This window comes from Nannospalax galili, unplaced genomic scaffold (assembly GCF_000622305.1).
Source record: "Nannospalax galili isolate Female #2095 unplaced genomic scaffold, S.galili_v1.0 scaffold447, whole genome shotgun sequence".
In the NCBI taxonomy this organism is placed as follows: domain Eukaryota; kingdom Metazoa; phylum Chordata; class Mammalia; order Rodentia; family Spalacidae; genus Nannospalax; species Nannospalax galili.
Window position 1 is genome coordinate 291,241 of NW_008355650.1, and position 21,777 is coordinate 313,017.

The 21,777-nt window shown below is 44.2% G+C and overlaps 1 protein-coding gene across 1 annotated transcript in view; it reads right to left on the bottom strand.

The window, feature by feature from the left end:
• Hlcs (holocarboxylase synthetase) overlaps positions 1-21,777 on the bottom strand; it is a 213,156-nt gene that overhangs the window by 167,435 nt on the left and 23,944 nt on the right. The window contains exon 5 of the mRNA XM_008853031.3: positions 18,666-18,848. Coding sequence (XP_008851253.2) covers positions 18,666-18,848 — 183 coding nt within the window. The remainder of the gene's footprint in view (positions 1-18,665; positions 18,849-21,777) is intronic.

The window sequence follows — 21,777 nt, forward strand, 5'->3', positions numbered from 1 at the left end:
GTCTTGGGGCTGGAGAGATGACTCGGTGGTTAAGAGGACCCAGGTTTCATTCCCAGCACCCACATGGCAGCTAACAACTGTCAGTAACTCCAGTTCCAGGGGATCCAATGCTCTCTTCTGAACTCATCAGGCATTGAGTGTACTTACACACACATGAGTGTACTTACACGCAGGCAACACACACATACATATAAAATAAAAATATATTACTCAGGGGCTGGAGAGATGGCTCAGCGGTTAAGAACGCTGGTTGTTCTTGCAGAAGACCCAGGTTTGAATCCCAGCACCCACATGGCAGCTAACAACTGTCCATAACTCCAGTTCCAGGGTATCCAACAACCTCTTCTGACCTCCATGGGCACTGCACGACACGGTGCACTTACCTACATGCAAGCAATACATGCATACATATAAAATAAAATTTTAAAAAAACATTACTCAGTCTCAGAAATGTTATTAGCAACAGAAAAGAGACTAAGACACCCCTTGTGCAACCCCACTCTTGGACGATCCCCAAGTTTCACCAGTCTTCATGACCTGCCTGCCTGTGTTGGCCTTGCCTGGCCTTCCCTTGGAGCACTCACTGCTCCTAGGGCCTGGGACCCTGGGCAGGGGTCAGGCCACCTGCTCTGCCACCAGCCAACTATAAACCTGTGTGAGAGCTGCTTGTGCTGGGCCTCTGACTCTTTGCTTCTGTTTTATTATTGCTGTTCTCTTTGGTTTTTTTTTGGTTTTTAAAAATATTTTATTATTTTTTTAAGTATATGAGTGTACTGCCTGCATGTGTGTAAGTGTACCCATGTCATGCAATGCCCACAGAGTCAGAAGACAGTGTCAGATCCCCTGGAACTGGAGTTACAGACAACTGTTAGCCGCCATGTGTGTGCTGGGAATGGAACCTGGGTCCTCTGGAATAGCAGTCAGTGCTCCTAACCACTGAGCCATCTCTCCAGTCCCTTGTTTGGTTTTTTTCAAAATTTATTTTAACGTTATGTGCATAAGTGTTTTGCCTGTGTGTATGTAAGTGTACCCATGTCATGTAATGCTCATGGCAGAAGCCAAGAGAAGGCATCAGATCCCCTGAAACTGGAGTTATAGGTGGTTGTTAGCTGCCATGTAGGTGCTGGAAGCCGAACCTGAGTCCTCTGCAGAAACAGCCTGTGTTCTTAACCACTGAGTCATCCCTCTAGCTTTTGCTTGTGTTTTGAGACAGGGTCTCACAATGCACCCCGGGCTGGCCTTGAACTAGATCCTCCTACTTCAGTCTCATAAGTGCTAGGATTACAGGCCTGACCTACCACACCATGTGTGCAGGTGCCCAAGAGTCCAGAAGAAGAGGATGTTGGAGCCCCTGGAGCTGGAACTGCAGACAGTTGTGAGCTACCCAACCCGGATGACAGGAACTGAAATCAGGTCTTCTCTAAGAGTCGTATGCACACTTAACCACCAAGGCATCTCTACTTTATTTTATGTGTGTGAGTGCTTTGCCTGCATGTATGTAAGTACACCACATGCATACAAACCTATGGAAACTAGAAGAGGATGTTAGACTCCTTGGAACAGGAGTTACAGGCTATTGTTGGCCACCACGTAGGTACTCAGAACCAAACCCACGTTCTCTACAAGAAAAGCCAGAGCTCTTAATTGCTCAGCCATCTCTCCAGCCCCACCCTTCATTTTTAAAACAAGAAAACCAAAGCATCCTTTCTAGCACAACTGAGTCAAGATTCAACATTTGGTCTCCCATGCTTAATTTTAACACTTCAAATTTTAACATCATGCCTACAATTCCAGGGTTAAAATACACACGTCCTGGAAAGAGAGATGCTCCCCAGGCAGTGTGGCAGACAGAACAGCAAAAGCTTCCTTTTCAAGCTTCTCATTTTACTGAAGGTCCCTCTGCTCAGCTGTCTGTCGCCCTGACATGTAGAAAAACTCAGAGAATCTGAGGAACAGAACAAGTGGCGCCTGAAACAGATGACCCTGGTGTCTAAGATATCCCAAGTGTACAAGGAGACAGCAGGTCCTAAGCAAGATTCAAATGATACGTTAAGACACCTCTGCTGTAGAAAGCTCATCCGTGGATAGGGAGAGACAGCATGCTGACCAGCTATACAGGGGAGAGGTTCCATACTGGAAGGCTTTCCTAACGGATAAACCATTCCCACATCTCCCTGAAACACTGGCCCGCCCATTTTGCTCGGGCTCATTCACAGATGACTCTCTTACCCTGCTTATGATGTTTCATGAAGTGCCACAGAGTTGTCCCCAAGGCCTCACAGGGTTCTAGTGGACGAGAAAGTCTGTGAAGCACCCCACAGCAGAAAAACCCCAATACTCTAAGCTTTCACACAAAATGCCCAGTGTCCTAGGAGAGGTAAAATAACAGCAAGACCTCACACATGTGTGTTATCCACACCAGTTCACATTAAGACAGGAAAGAGCCCTCCCTTGAGGGGCAGGCATGGGCCAGACAAGGCCACTGCAAACCAGTGGGATACTGGTTCTACCCCACATAAATAAAACAAATACACGCAGTGCCAAAAGGAGGCCAGTGCCTCTGACAATCCCTAGAAGTAAAAATACTAAAGGCCTTCTCCCCTTCCCTTAAGTGACTCTTGGAAGTTCCATACTTTCCTTATAGGCAACAACACATGCATCATTAAAAAAAAAAAAAAAGTTGGGGCTGGAGAGATGGCTCAGCTAGCAAAATGTTTTCTGCACAAGTGTAAGGACCTGAATTCAATCCCCAGAATCCACATTAAAAAAAAGTCAGTGTGAAAAACCAGGCCTATAATCCCAGCCCAGGGGGGAATGGGGGGCAGAGAACAGTCCAGCTAAATTGATAGGTCAGGTTCAGTGAGAGACCCTGTCTCAAAAATTAAGATGGAGGGTAACTGAGTAGGGCACTCCCTCCATATGGACCTCTGCCTCCACATGCACATGCAAACCACGAACACACACCTGTATGTACACACACCTGAACACATACATATACCACACACGTCCTTTTTATCAACAAATTGTAACAAAACATTATCAGCAGTAAACGCAGTGAAGGTTATGTGGGTACTGCAAGCTAGACTTTTCCCTTTTCTTTCATTTTACCTTCTTATTTTTTTAATTTTTGATTTTTTAAAACAATTTCAAGAACCTTTATTTAAACCAACATTCAAACAGTATCTCGAGAGTAAAATTCTGTTGCAGCAAAACCAATTTAACAATTCCAAATACATAAAAATATTTAAAAATTAACCTTGTTAGGGGTGATAATTTATCCCTCTCCCATGTTACTGGTTATATACTGCACCAAATAAACAGAAAGATTGTTTAATCATTTGCACCATGAAAAAAAAATTCATTTTGACAAGTGGCAGAAGTCAAAAATCACATCAAATCAGTGCTGGAAGCCTTGAATATACCATATTTTATCAGGCCAGGCATGGTGGCACACACCTTTAGTCCCAGCACTTGGGAGAAAGAGGCAAGTGGATCTCTGTGAGTTCCAGGCCAGCCTGGTCTACATAGTGAGTTCCAGGCCAGCAGGGCTACAGGGAGACCCTGTCTCAAAAAGACAAAAAAAATATACATTTTATCTATTATTTTTATTTATGTGTCTGAGTGTATTGCCTGCGCGTGTGTAAGTGCATGTCACGCAATGCCCGTGGAGGTCAGAAGAGGGCATCGGATTCCCCTGGAACTCTAGTTAGGATGGTTGTTAGCTACCATGTAGGTGCTAGGAATCAAACCCGGGTCCTCTGCAGGAGCAGTCAGCGCTCTTATCCGCTGAGCCACCTCTCCAGCCCCCCTTTTTACTTTTTTAAAATGAAAATCTGGATGAGGTGAAGGGAATGGTTCCAGGAGCACTCTCTAAGGCTGCCTCTGTCACCGGCTATGTATTTTTGTTCTGTTAATCCTGGAATTGTCAAAGATGTGGCCTTCATTTAAAAAAAAAAAAAAAAATCAAAACACAGCTTAACATGGTGGCACACACCTGTAACCACAGCATGTGGGAGGCTCGGGCAGAACTACTATGAATTTGAGGCCAGTCTAAGCTCTAAAATGAGACTATGTCTCAAAAAACTTACCCTGTCCCCCAAATCAAAATGCAGTAAAGAAGAACACCCTGGAGCATGCTGCATTTAAGCTAGAACTGAAAGCATCCCATGCTGTCTGCACCAGGCAGGGCTGCTGGCACAAGAATGGTCTAAGAGATCCCAGAATGCAACCTCCTAGGGCCATCCCTCCAGAGCCTGGATCTTGACTGGCCCAAAGGCAGGTCATACTTTCCCAGAGTACAAACCCCAGTGCAAAGTTTCATGAAGCCTTTTAGTCTGAGGGAATCGGTGTATTAATAACAGCTTGCTGGCACGGAATGAAAAACACCCAAGTCTTAATCTTCGGACTTGAATTCTGTCCAGGTTCTACATCATAGCTGGCTTCGAGAGCTGCAGCATGAGCATGTTTGGTGACTGCAGGCTGTGTAGTGGGACTTGGGGTTTGAAACCAGGATTGGTAGCTTAACAAAGTCTACTGGTTGTAGAAAAAGTCACCTCTGGGAGGGGAGCTCAGCCTCACCTTTCTGACAGCAGCCCCTGGTGGCCAGTTAGTAAAAAGTGTTGGCTCTCATGCTGTAAGTTCCACTTCTTAATGAAGGTCCCTGCAAGCAGCCAGGCCATTCCAGGTAACAGCTGGGGGTGAGGAGAGAAGCAGCAAAAATCCAAACTAAGGTGTGGTTTGGAGCCGTGTCAGTCACCCAATCATTATATGAATCATCCCATGTTTGGAAAGAAAGTTAAAGTCCTAGCTTTCAAAAATAGAAGGGTTCAGCTTGACTAGTGTATGTGAGGCTCTGAATCTATCCCCAGCACTATAAACACATAAAAGTAGGGGAAAAAAAATAACTAGGAGAATTATTTGTCTATGTGCAGTGTATGCATCTGTGTATGCATATGCACATATGTGTAAGTACATGCCTGCACATGTGCCTGTGGAGATTAAAAGTCAACATTAGGTTCTCTCTCTCTACCATCCTCTCCACCTTAGTTTTTGAAACAAGGTCTCTTCACTGAACCTTACTGACCAATAAGCTCCAGGGATCTACCTGTCTCCAACCCCCTCCCCAAGTACTGGGCTTGCTGGCACATGCCCAGTTTTTTATGTGGGTGCTAGGGCTCCAAACTCCTGCTTACATGGCAAGCACGTTACCCACTGAGCCATCTTCCCAGTCCCAAGAACCTTTTAAAGGACTCAAGTCACAAAGGCAGATATTACTTCACCTGAAAGTAATATTGTGTTTTCATTGCATAAAAATGTCTAAATGGGGGCTGGAGAGATGATTCGGTGGTTAAGAGCACTGGCTGCTCTTACAGAGGACCCAGGTTCAATTCCCAGCACCCATATGGTGGCAAACAATTATCTATAACCCCAGTTCCAAGGGATCCGATGCCCTCTTCTGACCTCCGTGGTCATTGCACAACATGGGTGCACTTACATACACGCAGGCAATACACTCATACACATAAAATAAAAATAATAAATAAAATATTCTTAAAAAGTCTAAATATTCAAGGGCTGTGGATGCTTATCCAAAATAAAGTAACATCTGCCCATCTCTCTACATAGTACCATACAGTCTGCTAGCTTCAAGATGCTGAACATGGGAAATTCTTACTGTAATATTAGGAGCTGCTTCTCAAGGCAGAAACTTCTAGAAGATGCCACTACCAGGAAATACACACGTTTCACACTGTGAGGCCCACTTTCTAGTGCCATAGGGTCACACCATTTCTCGAGATATAAACAGAAAACTGATCAGAGGCTGACAGCTTCAAAGGCCGGGGTGCAGAAGAAGAAGAAGCCATCAGCTTCACGTCTCCGTAAGGTGCACTCTGTCGGCAGCCACGGGAGAACAATCTGGAAACAATCTGCTGGGCAGCTGCTCTCATCAACAAACTGTTTATTGTAAGAAAGTGGCTGGGTCAAAGGCTAAACATCAACCTTAACTGAAAGCACACAGAGTAAAATTCAATACCGTCCTTGCTAAGAAACCCGGGACTCGGCATGGGGCAGAGTGAAGACAAACTCGCGCTCGGAGTTCTTCCTGAAAGGGCCAGAGTCGGGACACAACCCGCGTACTTCAACATGCAAGTTGTTTTGTGTGTAAGTACAACTAGATAGATGCTGTTTGAGAACGGCCTTAGAAGAAAAATACTGCGTTCTAAAGACGCACTGAAACCACCTTTCCACACCCACTCTCCCAAAAGTTACAAACTTTCAGTTTCTCTCCATCGCTTTCTTCAATCACTGTCTCCTCGGGACGAGGCTGACACAGCCGCTTCTCTATGTCTAAGCAGAAGCTAGGGGGCCGGCTGCAGAGGAGACCGCTCAGGGAACTGCTTTATTACGGATGCCACTGAAGGCTCGTAGTTATGTCTGCACACAAAGCTCTTATCTTTCAGAGATTCACACGGAAATATTCACAGGGGAAGCCAAAAGGTATCTGGGATTTGGCTGAAAATTGTACAGCTGGAGGTGTGGGAGGAAGGAGCGGAATTAAAATGTCAGTGAACCCACGTGAAACGGTGTGATAGTGCACAGGGCTCAGTGTGTTCTTGACTCACTTCGGTATATTTGAAACTTCGGAATGTTTTCATTGACTCATTAAGGTGCAGAGTTTAACAGTTACTTAGAAAGAAGAAAAAAAAAATTTTTCTCAAGTATAAGAAAAGTATCAACGCACCAAAACAAATACTTGCACTCCCGCAAGTACAGACATATGCGTTACCCCAGTGTTGCCCATGTGACCCTTTCTGAGCTATGTCTGAGGCAGAACTGTTAAGAGTCTCTGCGAGCACTTAAGGAGGAGTCTCCTCACCATGTTCATGGCCCACCCAGTCAGAACCCGATGCAGATCCAGACCAAAGGTGGTTTCCAACAAGGCCTGTAGTCATATAGCTCGGAGGCAAAGTGACTGCCTAGAGTGAGGCTGGCCCTGGGGTTGATAACCAGCATCACACACAGACTGACAGACACCACACACACACACACACACACACACACACACACATTTTATGGCGAACATGAGGTTGCATCAAAGATGGTCTCCCTCCGAATTCACCACATGAAGGAGCAAAGGGATATGTGTGAAGATAGGAAAACCCAAGTGTCACAAATAATAGACTGAATTTCTGCGACAGGCAAGTTGGCACACAGACTTTGAAAATGTAACTTAGTTTGTAAATGTGAGGCTGCTACCAACCACACTGATAATTCTTCAAAGTAAATTGAGAGTTTAGCTAGACTAGAACCAGAAGGCAAATATTCTTCATTGTGTTTAAATTAACTGTGGAGCACCTCCTACTAATGATTTCAATTTGTTCCAGAACAAACCTGAAAGTGACAATAATCACATCCAAGGGAACTGCTTCAAAAGTTGTTTTTTAAGTATTTTTTAGTGCTACAACTTTGTCTCAGTAACATACATAGTGCTTGCCTAGCAGGAGTAAAGCTGGGCTAGATAAAAGCAACACAAACTTACAGATAAATATGTAAGTTTATCTTACACACATACACACACACACACACACACACACACACACACAGACACCCCACAAACGTCATTCAGTCTAACTGCTTTGCCAATTCCATTATAAATATTCAAGGTACTGAAAAATTTAAAAACTCGTCTTGTTCCCCTCCCTCCTGATAGACCAGAGAAGAGTTTTGTAATGTAATGTTTTTGGTAACAGTCTTTTACAAAGCCATCCTCTGTGACAAACTCACATGACCAACCTCCAATGCCATACCTAGGCCCAACATCATGGAAGGAAAATATTCCAAAGAGAAGACTCTTCAAAATTACAGACTTCTGACCTTTAAAATATTTTATGAACTAAATATGCTGCAGGAAAAGAAAAAAAAAAAACAAGCTTAAATCAGCCAGTGCATCAAGATCACCAATATAAAGTAATAAACTAGACTATTAATCTGGGCAATTTTAGGCATAAGAGATTAAACATGCCCCAAACCACCTCCAAAAATTAACTATCATTTTAAAATTATGAAACCACTGTTTAATGCTTCTTTTAAAAGCAGTATTTCCTTATTTGCAGAAATTTAAAAAATGGAAAGGGGCAATTTGATTTAAACATTACATAGTATACAAGTATGTATCCAAACACCACAGGACCCTGTACACATGTATGACTTTCATATTTTATGCATCAGTTAAAATTTTAATTTAAAAAAATGAGGTGGCAGTGACATCATCACTTCATCTCTTGCTGGGAACTGCAGAATTCATCTCTGTTCCCAGAAGCAAACCTACAGGTGCTTTTATGAGACACACAGAAGCAAATCTTTGCAAGTTTTTGTTTGCTTGGTTGGCTGGTTTTGTTTTGTTGTTTGAAAATACAGTAGCTTTTAATTTTATTTTTTCAAACTTCTACTTTGCATGAGGGAGGCAAGCTGACTTAAGGTTTTTACAGTCCAGGGCTCAGGGGAGCCTGTGGTTTGTGACACTGACACACAGTCCAGCCATTCCCGGGTGCTTACTGACACAACAGGCAATTGCTCTCAACACTCACTAACACTGAAAATCTAAATGTCAGACTGTGAAACGCAATGGTCCTGTGCTACAGCAACCTCCCTTCACCTAACTCCCCTCTCTCCACCCTGGAAAACATACACAAGAGAGACCTAGACCCACACAACACCCCTTTCGTTGTCGTGAATCTCCTCGTAAATCTCCACATGTCAAAGGGAGAGATGTAGTTTTCCTTTGTAGCAGAAACTCCCAGGTATTCTAACCTACATCTTCTCATGTTCAGGGTCAAGGGAGAAAAGACTGTTCCACAAAGACAGACTCTACCTCAGCAACTGGTTTTCTCCTACAGTTTTAGCTAAAGGAGTCATACTTATGCACTTAAATAAATTAATGTACATATATACATATGTATGATTAGCATCAAAAAATCAAATACCACTAAAGATATCAATGAAAACAAGTATTCTAAAGACTGAATTGTTATTTATTAAAACCATGTTCCACAGTTGATGAAACAGGGCTTAAACACTGGTTTTTTTTTTTATGAGGGACACTATCTCTGCCAATCAATAAGAGCTGAAATTATAGTCTTTAATTCCATTATTTCCTCTTTATTTAAAATTAATTATTTTCATTGACACATTAAAACTGTGCACATTTATAGTATACAACATGATGTTTCAATATAGTATAAACTCTAAAATGGAAAGCCGACATTTCTTCCTCTGATTGTGCTATTAAGCCAAAGCCTGAAAACATTTTAAGAAAGAAAAATATCCACGCCTTCAGCAATAGAGATGGAAAAAGAGTCCCTCACCACTGTGGGCCCTGCACACATGGCCTCACGGGTAGCTCCGTGTGCCAAAAAGCAAAACTGAGAAAAGGGAAAGTCTACATAGACAGGCATGTTCTCATCTTCAGGAGAAAGTGCTGGAGGATGGATAGACAGATAGACTAACCTTGGCTACATTTCCTGCTTTCCTGAGGAAGCCAGAGAGAGGTGCCCTTAGAACCCCGTCTCACTGCTGAGTCACAACTCCGAACAGCAGCACCCTCACCCTCTCTGCCAAAATGAGGGGAATGGAGACTTGACCACCACTCAGGTCCACGGCTCACCTGCTGTTGTTCAGAAACTCCGTGACACTATCCTCTTTGGTGTCACTGTTCTCAGTGTCACATTCCCAAATGATTAGCATGAACAGAAACAGAATGTGCCTCCAGCTCTAGCCCGCACCCAGGAGCTGATGGAGAACACTTGTCAGATAGTCATTGGGCTAGACCTCTGCATTCCTCCACTGACATGGAGCCGGCAGGCCAGACGGGAGGCAGAGGGGCTGGGAAGTTTTGCCCATCACCACGGGTGCCTGCCGCAGAGCCACCTCGAATCCAGATCCTTACTTCTGCACTTGAACATGGGGGCCCTTAGATGGTGCCCCCTAACCCAGTGCCAGTGCCAGCTGATTCCCTAGGATCTGTTTTTTGGACCTGAGAAACCAAAATCTGCTGTTAAGAATGTTCCAAGATTTCTTAGAGACAAACTTCCCAGGAGGTAACACCATGATCCGTACCCGCTCACACATGGCAGCTATTAGACCGCTGGTGCAGGAGACAGAGAGCATTTGGTCTTGGAAGGTTCCTGTATTCCAAAGAGCCTGTTTCCCATCCACAAATTTGTGACTGCATAAACGGTGGATATAAATAGTCTGAGGAAATAAAGCCGTCCTTCCTAGACAGGGTGCAACCCAGAGAGAGCCAATGCCTAGCAGCGTGGCGGCCTGACCACCTTTTCCAGATCCCTCAGCAAAAAAATGCAGCTCAAGAAAACCAGAATTTATACCAAAACTCAGCAGTCCTGGAAAAGAACCAGAGCTGTGCATGTCTCTATCGCCCAAAAACATCCTGTTCCCTGCCTCCCCAAACGTGGACTCCGAAGGCAAGGCGGCTTTGGAAGCTGCTTTTGAGAACGAGATTCAAACACAAAAAAACACATCTCACAGTAGCTCAAAAGCTCCTCGCCAAAATAAATTTTTAAAAGGAAGATGAGAAAAACACCCCGTGTGTTATTTCTTTTGCATTTCATGTCAAAAGGCAATCATGCCACCTTTGGATGGGTATTATGTGTGATAACAGGAAGTCAGTCAAAATGAACAAAAACATTTCCAGTTTGGGTTCAAGGCAAAAGAAGAAAGGAGAGAAAGAGGTGTATGAAAGACCCTTGAAAACATTCATAGCTATAAAAGCTTTTAAATGTTTGCTTTAATCTGCCAGCTGCTCTTAGCTGTGCATATTGTAAAGTGTCCGCCACAAGACCACGGCAGCCACATGTCAGAAGCTATTCAGGGTGCACCTGGGACCATGACTTTCTCTCCAATTGGGATCTCCAAAAAGTATTTCTTTAACTGTATTTTGGAATGTGGGTAGTTTATCATTTATTGTACATCCAAAAGTTGGAATTAGGAGAGGAGGGTTCTATGTCAAACACTGTGCCCAAAAATATGGCAGGCAGAGATTATTTTTTTAATGGAGAATTCTAACTCATTAGAAAAACAAAAAACAGGTACTTCACTGTCTAAAAACCTCATTTTCAGGCCAGGGAGATGGCTCGGGGAGCAAAGCACTTGCTGTGAAAGACAGAGACCTGAGTTTGGACACACAGAATCCATATAAAACCTAGGTGCAGTGGTGCACCAATAACCTCCCCAGCGCTGGGGGATAGAGACAGGAGGACCCCTGGGGCTTACTAGCCAAAATAGGTGAGCTTCAGGTTCAGGGAGAGACCCTGCTGTTGATGATGGTGGTGGTGGTGTAGAAAAGCAATTGAAGAAAGACATCTCAATGTCTATCTCTGGCCTCAACACATGCCCACCCAAACAAGCGCGCGCGCACACACACACACACACACACACACACACACACACACACGCACACACGCACACGCACACGCCCAGCCTCATCCTATCTGACCACTGTAAGAACCAGATAAGATCCTAAAACACTGAGGGCTCAGTTAACCATGAAGCATTCCATAAAGATAAGAAATCATCATTTTCTAAAAGCTTCCACAGCAGGGCTTGCACCTAGTCACTGGAGCATTCACTAAACCAACCGCCTGGGAGAGAGGGAGACATGCGAACCACATGGCGTGATTTAGTCTAAGTTTCTTCATAAAGCAACAGACTCCAGAAGAGAAATCCCCACTGTATCAAAACATCATGTTAAATGCCTTAAATATGGACAATCAAAAATTAATTTACAAGAAGGAATTTCCTCAGCAAAAGACTGTACTAGGAGTTTTTCGATACATTTACAAATACAAAACTTATCCTAACCGACAGTGCCTAACTACCAACAATAGCTGGATTTTGAGGGAGGGAAAAAAGTTTCTGTGTACATAATTTTAGATTGAATCAAAATGAAATTGTATAGCCCATTTTTATTTTTAATCATATCTTATCCATTGCACAACTCCCACACTATCAAAATGGCACACATACATACCACAGTGCTTTTGCCCAGTAACTGTAACAACAAACTCAGTTGTCACTTCTTGTTATGGTTACGTCTTGATCCCAAAGGCCAAGTAACCAGACACCCCCTCAAAGGACTCCACCCGGAGTCTATCACTCAGATTGCCTACACATCATTACCTCTTGGCCACAAGGAACACCTAAAATAATCCCAGGATTCTTCATTTTGGGAAAAAAAAAAAATACATGTGTTTCCCAGATCTGAGCAGGATCTGGCTGAGGTAGATGTACAGGACAGCCCGGGGTTCCTTGCTGGCAGAGGGCATCCCATCCTCCCCTGCACCCTCTGGCCTCACAGGGAACATCACCAGTCACGCCCTGGCAGGTGACTGTGTAGGGCGGAAGGTGGGAGGCAGGCTCTGTCCCACTCTCAGTTTCAGGATCTTGGCTGGTCCTGTCGATCGTCTGGGCCCCATCCCACAACAACTCCTCAAGGTCCCCTACCCTGTCCCCTTCCCTTTCACCCAGGCTCTGATGGAGAATAGGCAGAAATCAAACTCGGAAAACAGAAACAAAGTAGCTTTTCATTAGAAAAGAATCTCGTTTTCCATAAAATTAAACTTTTATACAAAACCAACATATTAAAGTTTCCCTCAAGCACCAAAAAATGGGGTCCCTTCTAATGTTCCACAAGGGAAAGGGCCATCTTTATCTATAAAGCCCGTGTCTCCCATGATCAGACCCCCACACTAAAGATGCATTCCTGCCTATTCCCTGTTACCCACTGCTGTGTTCCTCCACTCACCCCCCCCCCCACCGAAAGGAAGCCATGTAGAAGACACCATGTCTGAGTTTATTCATGGAGAAATAGTCTAGAGGGTTCTAGAAGGAAAGTGGAACCTCCAAGCAGGGATGGAACACCAGTTCTGAACCAAATCCAGCAATAGTGCCACTTATGTGGGTTAAAGAGCTCACCAAGGCACCCATGACCTAACTCCAGAGCTCACCGTGAAGCGTGAGCCGTACCATGCCACTTAACGGGAGTCGAACAACCACTAGCAAAGTCAAGTCTTTTAAATAATGTATTCAGTCATCAAGTATTAACTAGTATCAATGTCTGCAGGAATCCAGTGCCTTCTAAAATTCACATTTTAAGCACACGTGGGATGCTTTCAAAGTCTGATGACAGGCATTAATTTGTTTTTTAGTTTTTAGTAACTGTTTGGCTCATTGTGAAAGCAACATACAACCATCATAGACAATTTGGAAAATACAGGGAAAGCTTTAAAAGATTATTAAAATCACCTTTGAACCTACCATCAGAAATTATATATGTATATTACAAATACACACACACACACACACACACACAACCATATTTCCTTCCAGTCTTGTTTCAATGGACACAGATATGTTGTATATGAGTGTTGGTGGGTTTCAACATATTGGAACTCTGCTGAGGCCTGACTTTGGTCCTTCCCTAGGAGGATGGATTAACTGTGAAAACTGGTCAGCAAGGAAAGCCAGCTTGACCACTGGAGCCTTTACCTCAGCAGACCCTTGCATCTTCTTCCTGTCACTGAAGAGAGCACTCATGAAGTCACACATGATGGGGTTTCAAAGCATAAGTCCCATGCTCGTGGTGGTGTTTTTGTGTGCAGAAAGGTCTCGGAACACATCCTGAGCAAAGGCAGAGGATCCGCCGTTGGATGGCGAGTGTCTTTTCCTACTGCAATCCGTCTTCCACATTTCCAGCACAGTAATATAGAAGCATGTGGGGTCCACACAAACCTTCCATGCTGCTGTCTGTAAAGAGCAGCGTTGAGGCTCCAAACAGAGTAAACACAGCTGGTGCGCAGCAAAAGTATTTAGATAATTTCTGTATTTATTTTGTTCTTTCACGTCCTGTACAATAACAGGACTTAGTACAGAATACATGTTGAATGAGAAGATAAATGTTATGAACTGTGACACTGAAATAATTTCTATAGACCCAAAAGAAAGTGCCACCAATATAATGGAAAACTCCAAAATTACACTGTGTGACACTGATATACACAGAATAAATTTCTGAACTACTTTATAGTTCTAGGGGGTCTGTAGCGCCGGCAGCCTAGCTCAGCAGCGACACCTTGTGGTCAGAGCTTGGATTCCCAACAGCAGAGAATTTTACAGGAAGCGGGATGCAGAAAGCTTAGACTCATGATCTACAAGGCAGGTGGTAAATTCAACACATGGACAGTGCCAAGATCCACTTAGGTTGATTTGCTTCAAGGGGAATTAGAGGGATCTACAAGGTAGGGATGCAGAAGGAAAAAGAAAACAAAAATGAAACAGCTCAATCCACTTCCCTATCTACCGAGCACACTGCAAGGTCACTGGATGTTTTTAAATGTCTCCTCCTCAGCATCAGCACAGGGGTGAGAAGAATCGCCCCAGAAAGACCACCTCCTTCCATTCTACTTACTCATTTTCATTATGATCGTTTAGAGACCTTTTGTTCTCAGAAAACACAATATAAAACTCTGACTTCTAGAAAAAAAAATCCCTGACTTCCTGCCTTACATTCTACAACAGACTCGGGCATTCCAAGAGAAGTTTAGAAACATTAAGGGTCAGACACGAACAACAATCACGCATGCCTGCTCAGTTCCCTGAGTTCCCAAAGTGAAACAGATTTCTCTTAGTCAAAAACCAGAAGAAAAAGCAGACCCAGAAGTTGATGGATAAAACCAAACATAGGACCCAAAATGAGAAGAGAGCATTCTGAAACACTATTTTCCAGGAGTATTAAGTAACCAGGGGCTTGGCAGGGAGTGGTTTTATTTGGGTATACAGAGCAAATATTTGCTTTGATCTTTTTCAAGGATTTCATTCCACAGTTTGTGACTAGGTAAAATAATAATCAATTAATCAATAGAGGACACTACATCACCACCCCACAGCCACTCTGGAACTAAAGAACTAAAAACACTTTGTGTGCGTATATGTGAATGTGTGTTTTGTATGTTTACATGTGTGTGGGCATGTGTATGCTGGTGTTCATGCATGTGTGTGCATGTGCATATGTGTAGCGATCAGAGGTTGACATCAGGTCTCTTTCTCCTTTGCTCTCCACTTTATTTACTGAGACAGGCTCTCTCACTGAACCCAGGGTCTGATAATTTGGCTTGTCTAAGCTAGAGGGTTTGCCTGGAAATTAGTAGGGTGTTAGGAAGCTGAATGGGTTAAAAAAAAAATGGGTGTTTAACAAGTCCCTGGTATCTAGTCTAGGAAGTTAAAGGTAATGGTTTTTAAATTTAAAAATTAGTATCATAGCACAAAACAATCTTTTCCATGTAGGAAACATCTGCTTCCCAAATGCTGGAATTAGAGGTAGGCTGCTGCACCGACCCAGCCTTTTATGTGAGTGCTGGGGTCTAAACTCTGGTCCTCATGCTTGTGTAGGAAACTGAAAGTGCTAAGATACCCCGCCCCTCTTCTGTGTTCTGTGCCACAAACCCTCAGCTTAAGTATTTCAGTTGTACCTATTCTAAAGAATGCCTGAAAAATCAAGGGTCCCAATCACCTGTCCACAATAACCCAAAGCCACTCTTTTGTCTCCCTTTCTCTGTCTGAGTCAAAAGGTCTAAGTCCCCAAACCAGCACAGTCAGAACTCTAGGGAAAGGGCAGGGAGTGTGGCCAAGGGCAAGGCCAGTCAGTGTTGCCCTCTGCCCTGCTGGGTACAAAGCCTTGCAGCAGTCACACAAGCATTCTGATCGCCAGCCTCAACCCCGCATGCAGGAAGGTGTGGAGGGGAGAGGCCTAGGGGAATGACAGTCACATTCCCCTGAGGACCAACGACCCCAGCTGACAGGGCCCTGGCCTCCTTCCTTCCATGGTGGGGTATGCACAAAACGTGAAACTCTAAGGACTGGCTTCATTTCAGCATTTTTATAAGTCACAAGACAAACTGATATGTTTTGCTCTACTAACTCAACACATAAAACAGTGGTAAGTGACTCGGAGTTTGAATTCCTGAGATGAAGGCACAAACATAAGTCACACCATTAATGCCTAGGAGTTCTCATCAGAAACAGTACAAACTGGAGAGGTGAGCCTGGCGGTACACCTGTCTAATCCCAGCACCAGGAGGCTGAAGCAGGAGGGCCACTGCAAGTTAAAGGCCAGCCTAAGCTACATAGTGAGTTCCAAGCCAACCTGGCCTACGATGAGAACCTGCCTAAAATAAATAAACAAATGCAAACTGGCTAAAATTTGGGTAATTAAAATGAAGTAAAATAATGTTTTCTAAGTAAAAAAAAAAAAGATCATCCTGTGTTATGATATTAATTTTAAAAATCATTGCCTTTACTTTTCTAGACTAGGTACCAGGGACTTGTTATGAACATCCTGTTTTTTAACCCAGTCAATCTCCCAACAACCTAATAATAATTGTATTGTTTAAATTGCACAATTTTCACAGAATTCTTCAAAATACTATCTCTCCTATAGTCTTCCATAACTCACCAGGTCTGCCTCTGTTTCTCTAAGTGAGTATGAGGCACCCACGCACTGCAAAGCTCTGCTGTCTTCCACGACCTAAGCTGGCCCAGGAACAAAGCCTGACTAAACTGAATACCTCCTCGGTTCACAGTGGCATGGAGGGTGTATTTTTCTCTTTTCAAGGAAAACAGGTGAGTTTGGTATGTGGAGTTACCTGGACTACTGGGTTTTGCTGAAACTTCATGTTGACATCACTAAACTCACAGATTTGTCTATTATGAGGTGACAACAGAAAGAGCGCCACAAAATAACTGAATAAGAAAATGACAGCACGTCACTGTGTGGGATCAGTGGGAACGAACACACACCTGGAGAATCTGGCGGCCTGCCCAAAACCAGGTACCCGTCACCGTGGCAAACACAGGTGCGGTTGGGAGAGGAACGCTCCAGAACACATCCCCAACATTTCCATTTTCCTCTTAGACACAAGCGACAGACAGACAAAAATCCAGAGCCTTTCACCACAAGATGGCAGACATCAGCACATACAAAACGGAAGCTGCGATTTTTCCCACCCGAAGATTTGCTGACAAAAGCCCAGATGAAAACAACTGGTTTTGATCCCAAGTGACTGCAGGTTCCACAGCCATCCTTCGGTACCCACAGGAGATGGGTTCCAGCCCCCCCGCCCTGTGCCGATACCAAAAGTCACGGGTTCTGAACTCAAGTAAAAAATTCCACAGCATTTGCACATCACCTCTGCACATCCTCCTGTAGTCCTTAGTTTCTAGATGACTCGTAATACCTAATACAATGCAAATGCTGTGTAAATAGTTGTTATGCTGTACTGTTCAGGTAATGGCAAGGAAAAAAATCCATACCTGCTCACTATAGGCACGATTATTTTCATCTGTGTATGAGTGTACATGTATGCGTATGTGGCTGTATATGATGTATTTGAGTATGTAAGATGCATGTGTGTATAAGTTTATGATCTGTATGTATAATATGTGTATGTATGATGTGTATGTATGTAGGAGTATGTGTGTGTATATATGTGGGGGGAGGTGTGTATTTGTGTATGTGTGTGCTTATGTATGTGGGGGGAGGTATATGTGTATTTATGTGTATATGTGTGGGCTGTATGTATATGTGTGTGTGTATGTGGGGGGTATGTGTTATCTTTGTATATGTATGTGTGTGCTTATGTATATATGTATGTAGGAGGGAGGTATATGTGCATGTATGTGTGTATGTGAGTGATGTATGTGTGCTTACATATATGTATGTGTGTGTGGAGGAGGTATATATGTATTTATTTGTGTTATGTGTGAGTGATGTGTGTGTGGGAGGTGTATACATATGTATATGTATGTATATATGTATGTATGTGTGGGCGATGTCTGTATGTGTATGCTTATGTATATGCGTATGTATGTAGAGAAGGTATATATGTACGTATGTGTATTTGTGTGTGTATATGTGGGTGATATGTGTATGTGTGTATTCATGTGTTTAAGTACAGACAAGCACATGCCATGCCACACATGGAGTTCAGAGGACAACCTAGGGTGTCCATCTTCACCTTCCCCTTGTCAGTCAGCACTGCATACTGCGGTCCGAGGACTTCGGGGGGAGTCTCCTGTCTCTGCCTCTCATCGTGCCCTAGGAAAGCTGAGATTCTAGACACACCCTGCAGTGTCCAGCTCTACACAGGTTCTGGGGAATTCAAACTCAGGTCCCCACACTTGCACAGCAAGCTCTTTACCCACTCAACCATTCCCAAGCCAGTAGGGCACTTTTTTTTCAAATAGCTGATCTATCGTTGGTTGAATCCACAGATCAGAACTACAGAGGTGGAGAGGCATCTATGTACCTTTGGGACGTAAGTCAGAGCTCCTCTTTCCTGTAAGAAGGGCCACGAGCATCAGACTTAACACCTCCCCCTCTAATCATCTCTACTTTCCTTCCAAACACACGCAAAAAAGGAAGGAAAATTAAAGATACTTCTATATCATTAAGATGGTTTTCCAGCCCAAAGTCAAAACAGAAATAAAGGAAGATCGGAACAGAAAGCAAGGCCAAACTTAATCATAAGAGAAGGTTAACGTTAAGGAAAGAGTGACCCCAAGCACGAATTTCCCAGGTGAGCCCACACACTCACGTCAGTGGCCGGCAGTAAATGAAGCGGGGTTAAGGTAGGAACTTGTTGTGTATCACAGCTCAGGCCGAGGGTGGTCAGGATCTCCTTTAGGACTTCATGCCTTCGCATATTGCTTGATTTGAGCAAGTTGAAGTCTTCTTGCGTTTGCACTATGGGAGAGCTGGGAGGAAGTTCTAGATGCACCTGAGAAAAGAGAACACTAGGTGACCTGGGGTACTCACTCAGAGAGACTGTTTCAGGACCATGACTAAAATCTGAACAACTCCTCTTCTTACCAATATCACAAAATGTTGAGCCTGACTATCTGGAAAGTGATGTCAAGAATCAAACAGAAGGGCTGGAGAGATAGCTCAGCAGTTAAGAGCACCCGGGTTCGATTCCCGGCACCCACACGGCAGCTATGAACTATCCTTAACTCCAGTTCCGGGGGAATCCAAAGCCCTCTTCTGACCTAAGCTGGCATTGCACGACACAGGTGTATTCACATATATGCAGACAATACACTCATACACATAAAATAAAAATAATAAAATATTTTTAAATGAATAAATATTTCTTTTTTAAAAAAAGAACACTGGCTGCTCTTGCAGAGGACCCAGGTTCAGTTCCCAGCACCGACATGGCAGGTAACAACCATCTGTAACTCCAGTTCGAGGGAATCTGATGCCCTCTTCTGGTCTCCATGGGCACTGTACAACATAGGTGCATGTACATACATGCAAGCAATACACCCATACACATAAAATAAAAAATAAATCAAACAGAATACAAAGATTAGAACGAGCCTCTTCAAACTGTGGCTGCCTAGCTCAAAGGTCATGTTGGAATCAATTCTTAGATAGTATACAAATTCTTTCAGGTCATAACTTCTATCATGAATCAGTTGTGGAACCTTGGTCAACCTCACTCTAACCTGGACCAAAACATTTAGAAACAGGCTGAGAATCTGCCTGACCACACTACTGACCCCAGGGAGGCATACTGGGGCATGCTGGAAACCTTCATCCTACCCAGTAGTCAGAAGAGGAAGAGTGTGGCACATTGACCATTTGAAGAGTGTTTACAGAACTTCAGACAACAGAATAGACTTCCCAGACAACCGAAAGGGCTTCCTGACACCTTCCTGCACCTGACTGAATTCTAAGATTTGAACTTCCTGTATGTAGTCCAGGTACTAAAGCATGCTTTAGGATATATGTGGGAGGTTGCGTGTAGGTTATAGGAAATGCGTCTGTCAGCATCTCTATCTGTGTGAAGAACACACTGGAACACTTAGCTCCCTTGAGAGCAGATTCTAATTGGACGTTAGAGTTGGCAAGTGTCAGAATATTGAGTACCCAGCAAAGCAGCCTAAAAATGTTTGTTTCATTTTGGTTTTGCCCACTGCATGAAGAGCTTCCAACAGGAACACTAGAAGGATTAGAGGTATGGTGCCAGCCTTCAGGGAACTTCGAATCCCTCGAATCTCACCCAGGCCTTAACCAAGCCAAACAACATCCAAATACATTGTCCACAGTGGTCCAAATGTTAAACTTTGAGGCCAGTCTGAACAGGTTGGAAGAACACTGGTCCCTGACTACAGCGGTGGAGCACAGTGAAGAGTGGACAGCAGATAAGGTCTGTCCTCTGGACAGCTGTGCAGAAAGAGGAGGCAGAAAGGGGCACCTGTAAGAGTCCATATCCCAGGTCTAGAGAGATGGTTCAGCCGTTAAGAGCACTGGCTATTCTTACAGAAGACCTGAGTTCAGTTCCCAGCACCCACATGGCAACCAACAACTCTCCCTAACTCCAGCTCCAGGGGTCCCATGCCCTCTTCTGGCCTCTGTGGGTACTGTACACAAGGGTGCACTTACATCCATGCAGACAAAACACAGGGTCTCCCCATAGCCCCAGCTGTCCTGGAACTCACTATGTAGACCAGGCTGGCCTCAAACTCACAAAGATCTGCCTGCCTCTGCCTCCCAAGCGCTGGGATTAAAGGCGTGCACCACCACGCCCAGCATAAATTATTTTTTTTAAAAAAAGAATCCATATTGCAGCCAGTCTCCTTTAAAGTGTGGGCTTCTGCTCTCAAATGCTCAGAGCCAGAGCTGGGTGGAGGACAAGCAGCCCAGCAGTGAACAGGTCCCATGTCATCCACAGGCACGCATGGCTGCCTGGAAATTAACCTTAACAGGTGGCACAAATAAGCCAAGTTCTGTTCCCGAAGGAACTCAGGGAAACCGGGACCTACATGACTGGACCCGTGTGTCCTCACTGGACAGTGGGAACACACAGACTATCAGAGAGGCACGGGCAGAGAAATGTACTGAACGGATTTACATATGAAAAAACACCCAGGAAGGCTAGATGCCCATCAAGCTGCAGCAGGCCTCCTGGTCCAAGGAGACCACCGTGGAAGTGGAAATGCATTAGCTCACCATTGTACAGTTTCAAGGGTTAGATGGTGGACTGCAGGCAAGGCTCAGTGGTACAGAACTGGTTTCACATGCATGAGGCCCTGAGTGCTGCCTTTTCAACTAAGGGACAGATGAGCACTCCAGAGGCTGTGCACGTGGACCTGCCCTCCTGCTCCTCTGCAGTTCCAGACAACACTCTCACCATCAGCTTGCAATGCAGTTACTGTAGTGACAGGCCCATCTCCATAACCTGGCTTCTCCTAAGCATAAGGCTTTTCAACTGGACCGGAAGGCAGAAGTAAGAAATGTCTCCAGCAACGATTGGGACAGGGGATGGCATCGAGGGGATGGTAAAGCACAGAGACCAGAAACACTGCAAAACATCCTGTGACATATGCGACCACACCTCACCACAAAGTGACCTGGCCTGGAATGCCAACGGGGCCAGACTGCTAGCTGAGCAACTCTGCGAGCTCAATCACTCCTTCCACGAGCTAAGCCGGACAAGCAATCGAGATCTTTCCAAATCCATTTTAGAGCCGTGTTTGGACAACTTGATGCCAAACTCCTGATCCATTTCATAAGCAAATATCAGCCTTCATTCACAGCTTTACATTTTCCCTGCAAACTCAATCGGCTCAGCAAGCACACAGACAGTGTCTCTTTTTCTTTATCCCCATGAATGCATAAAGTACCCAGCAAGCAGTTTGCTG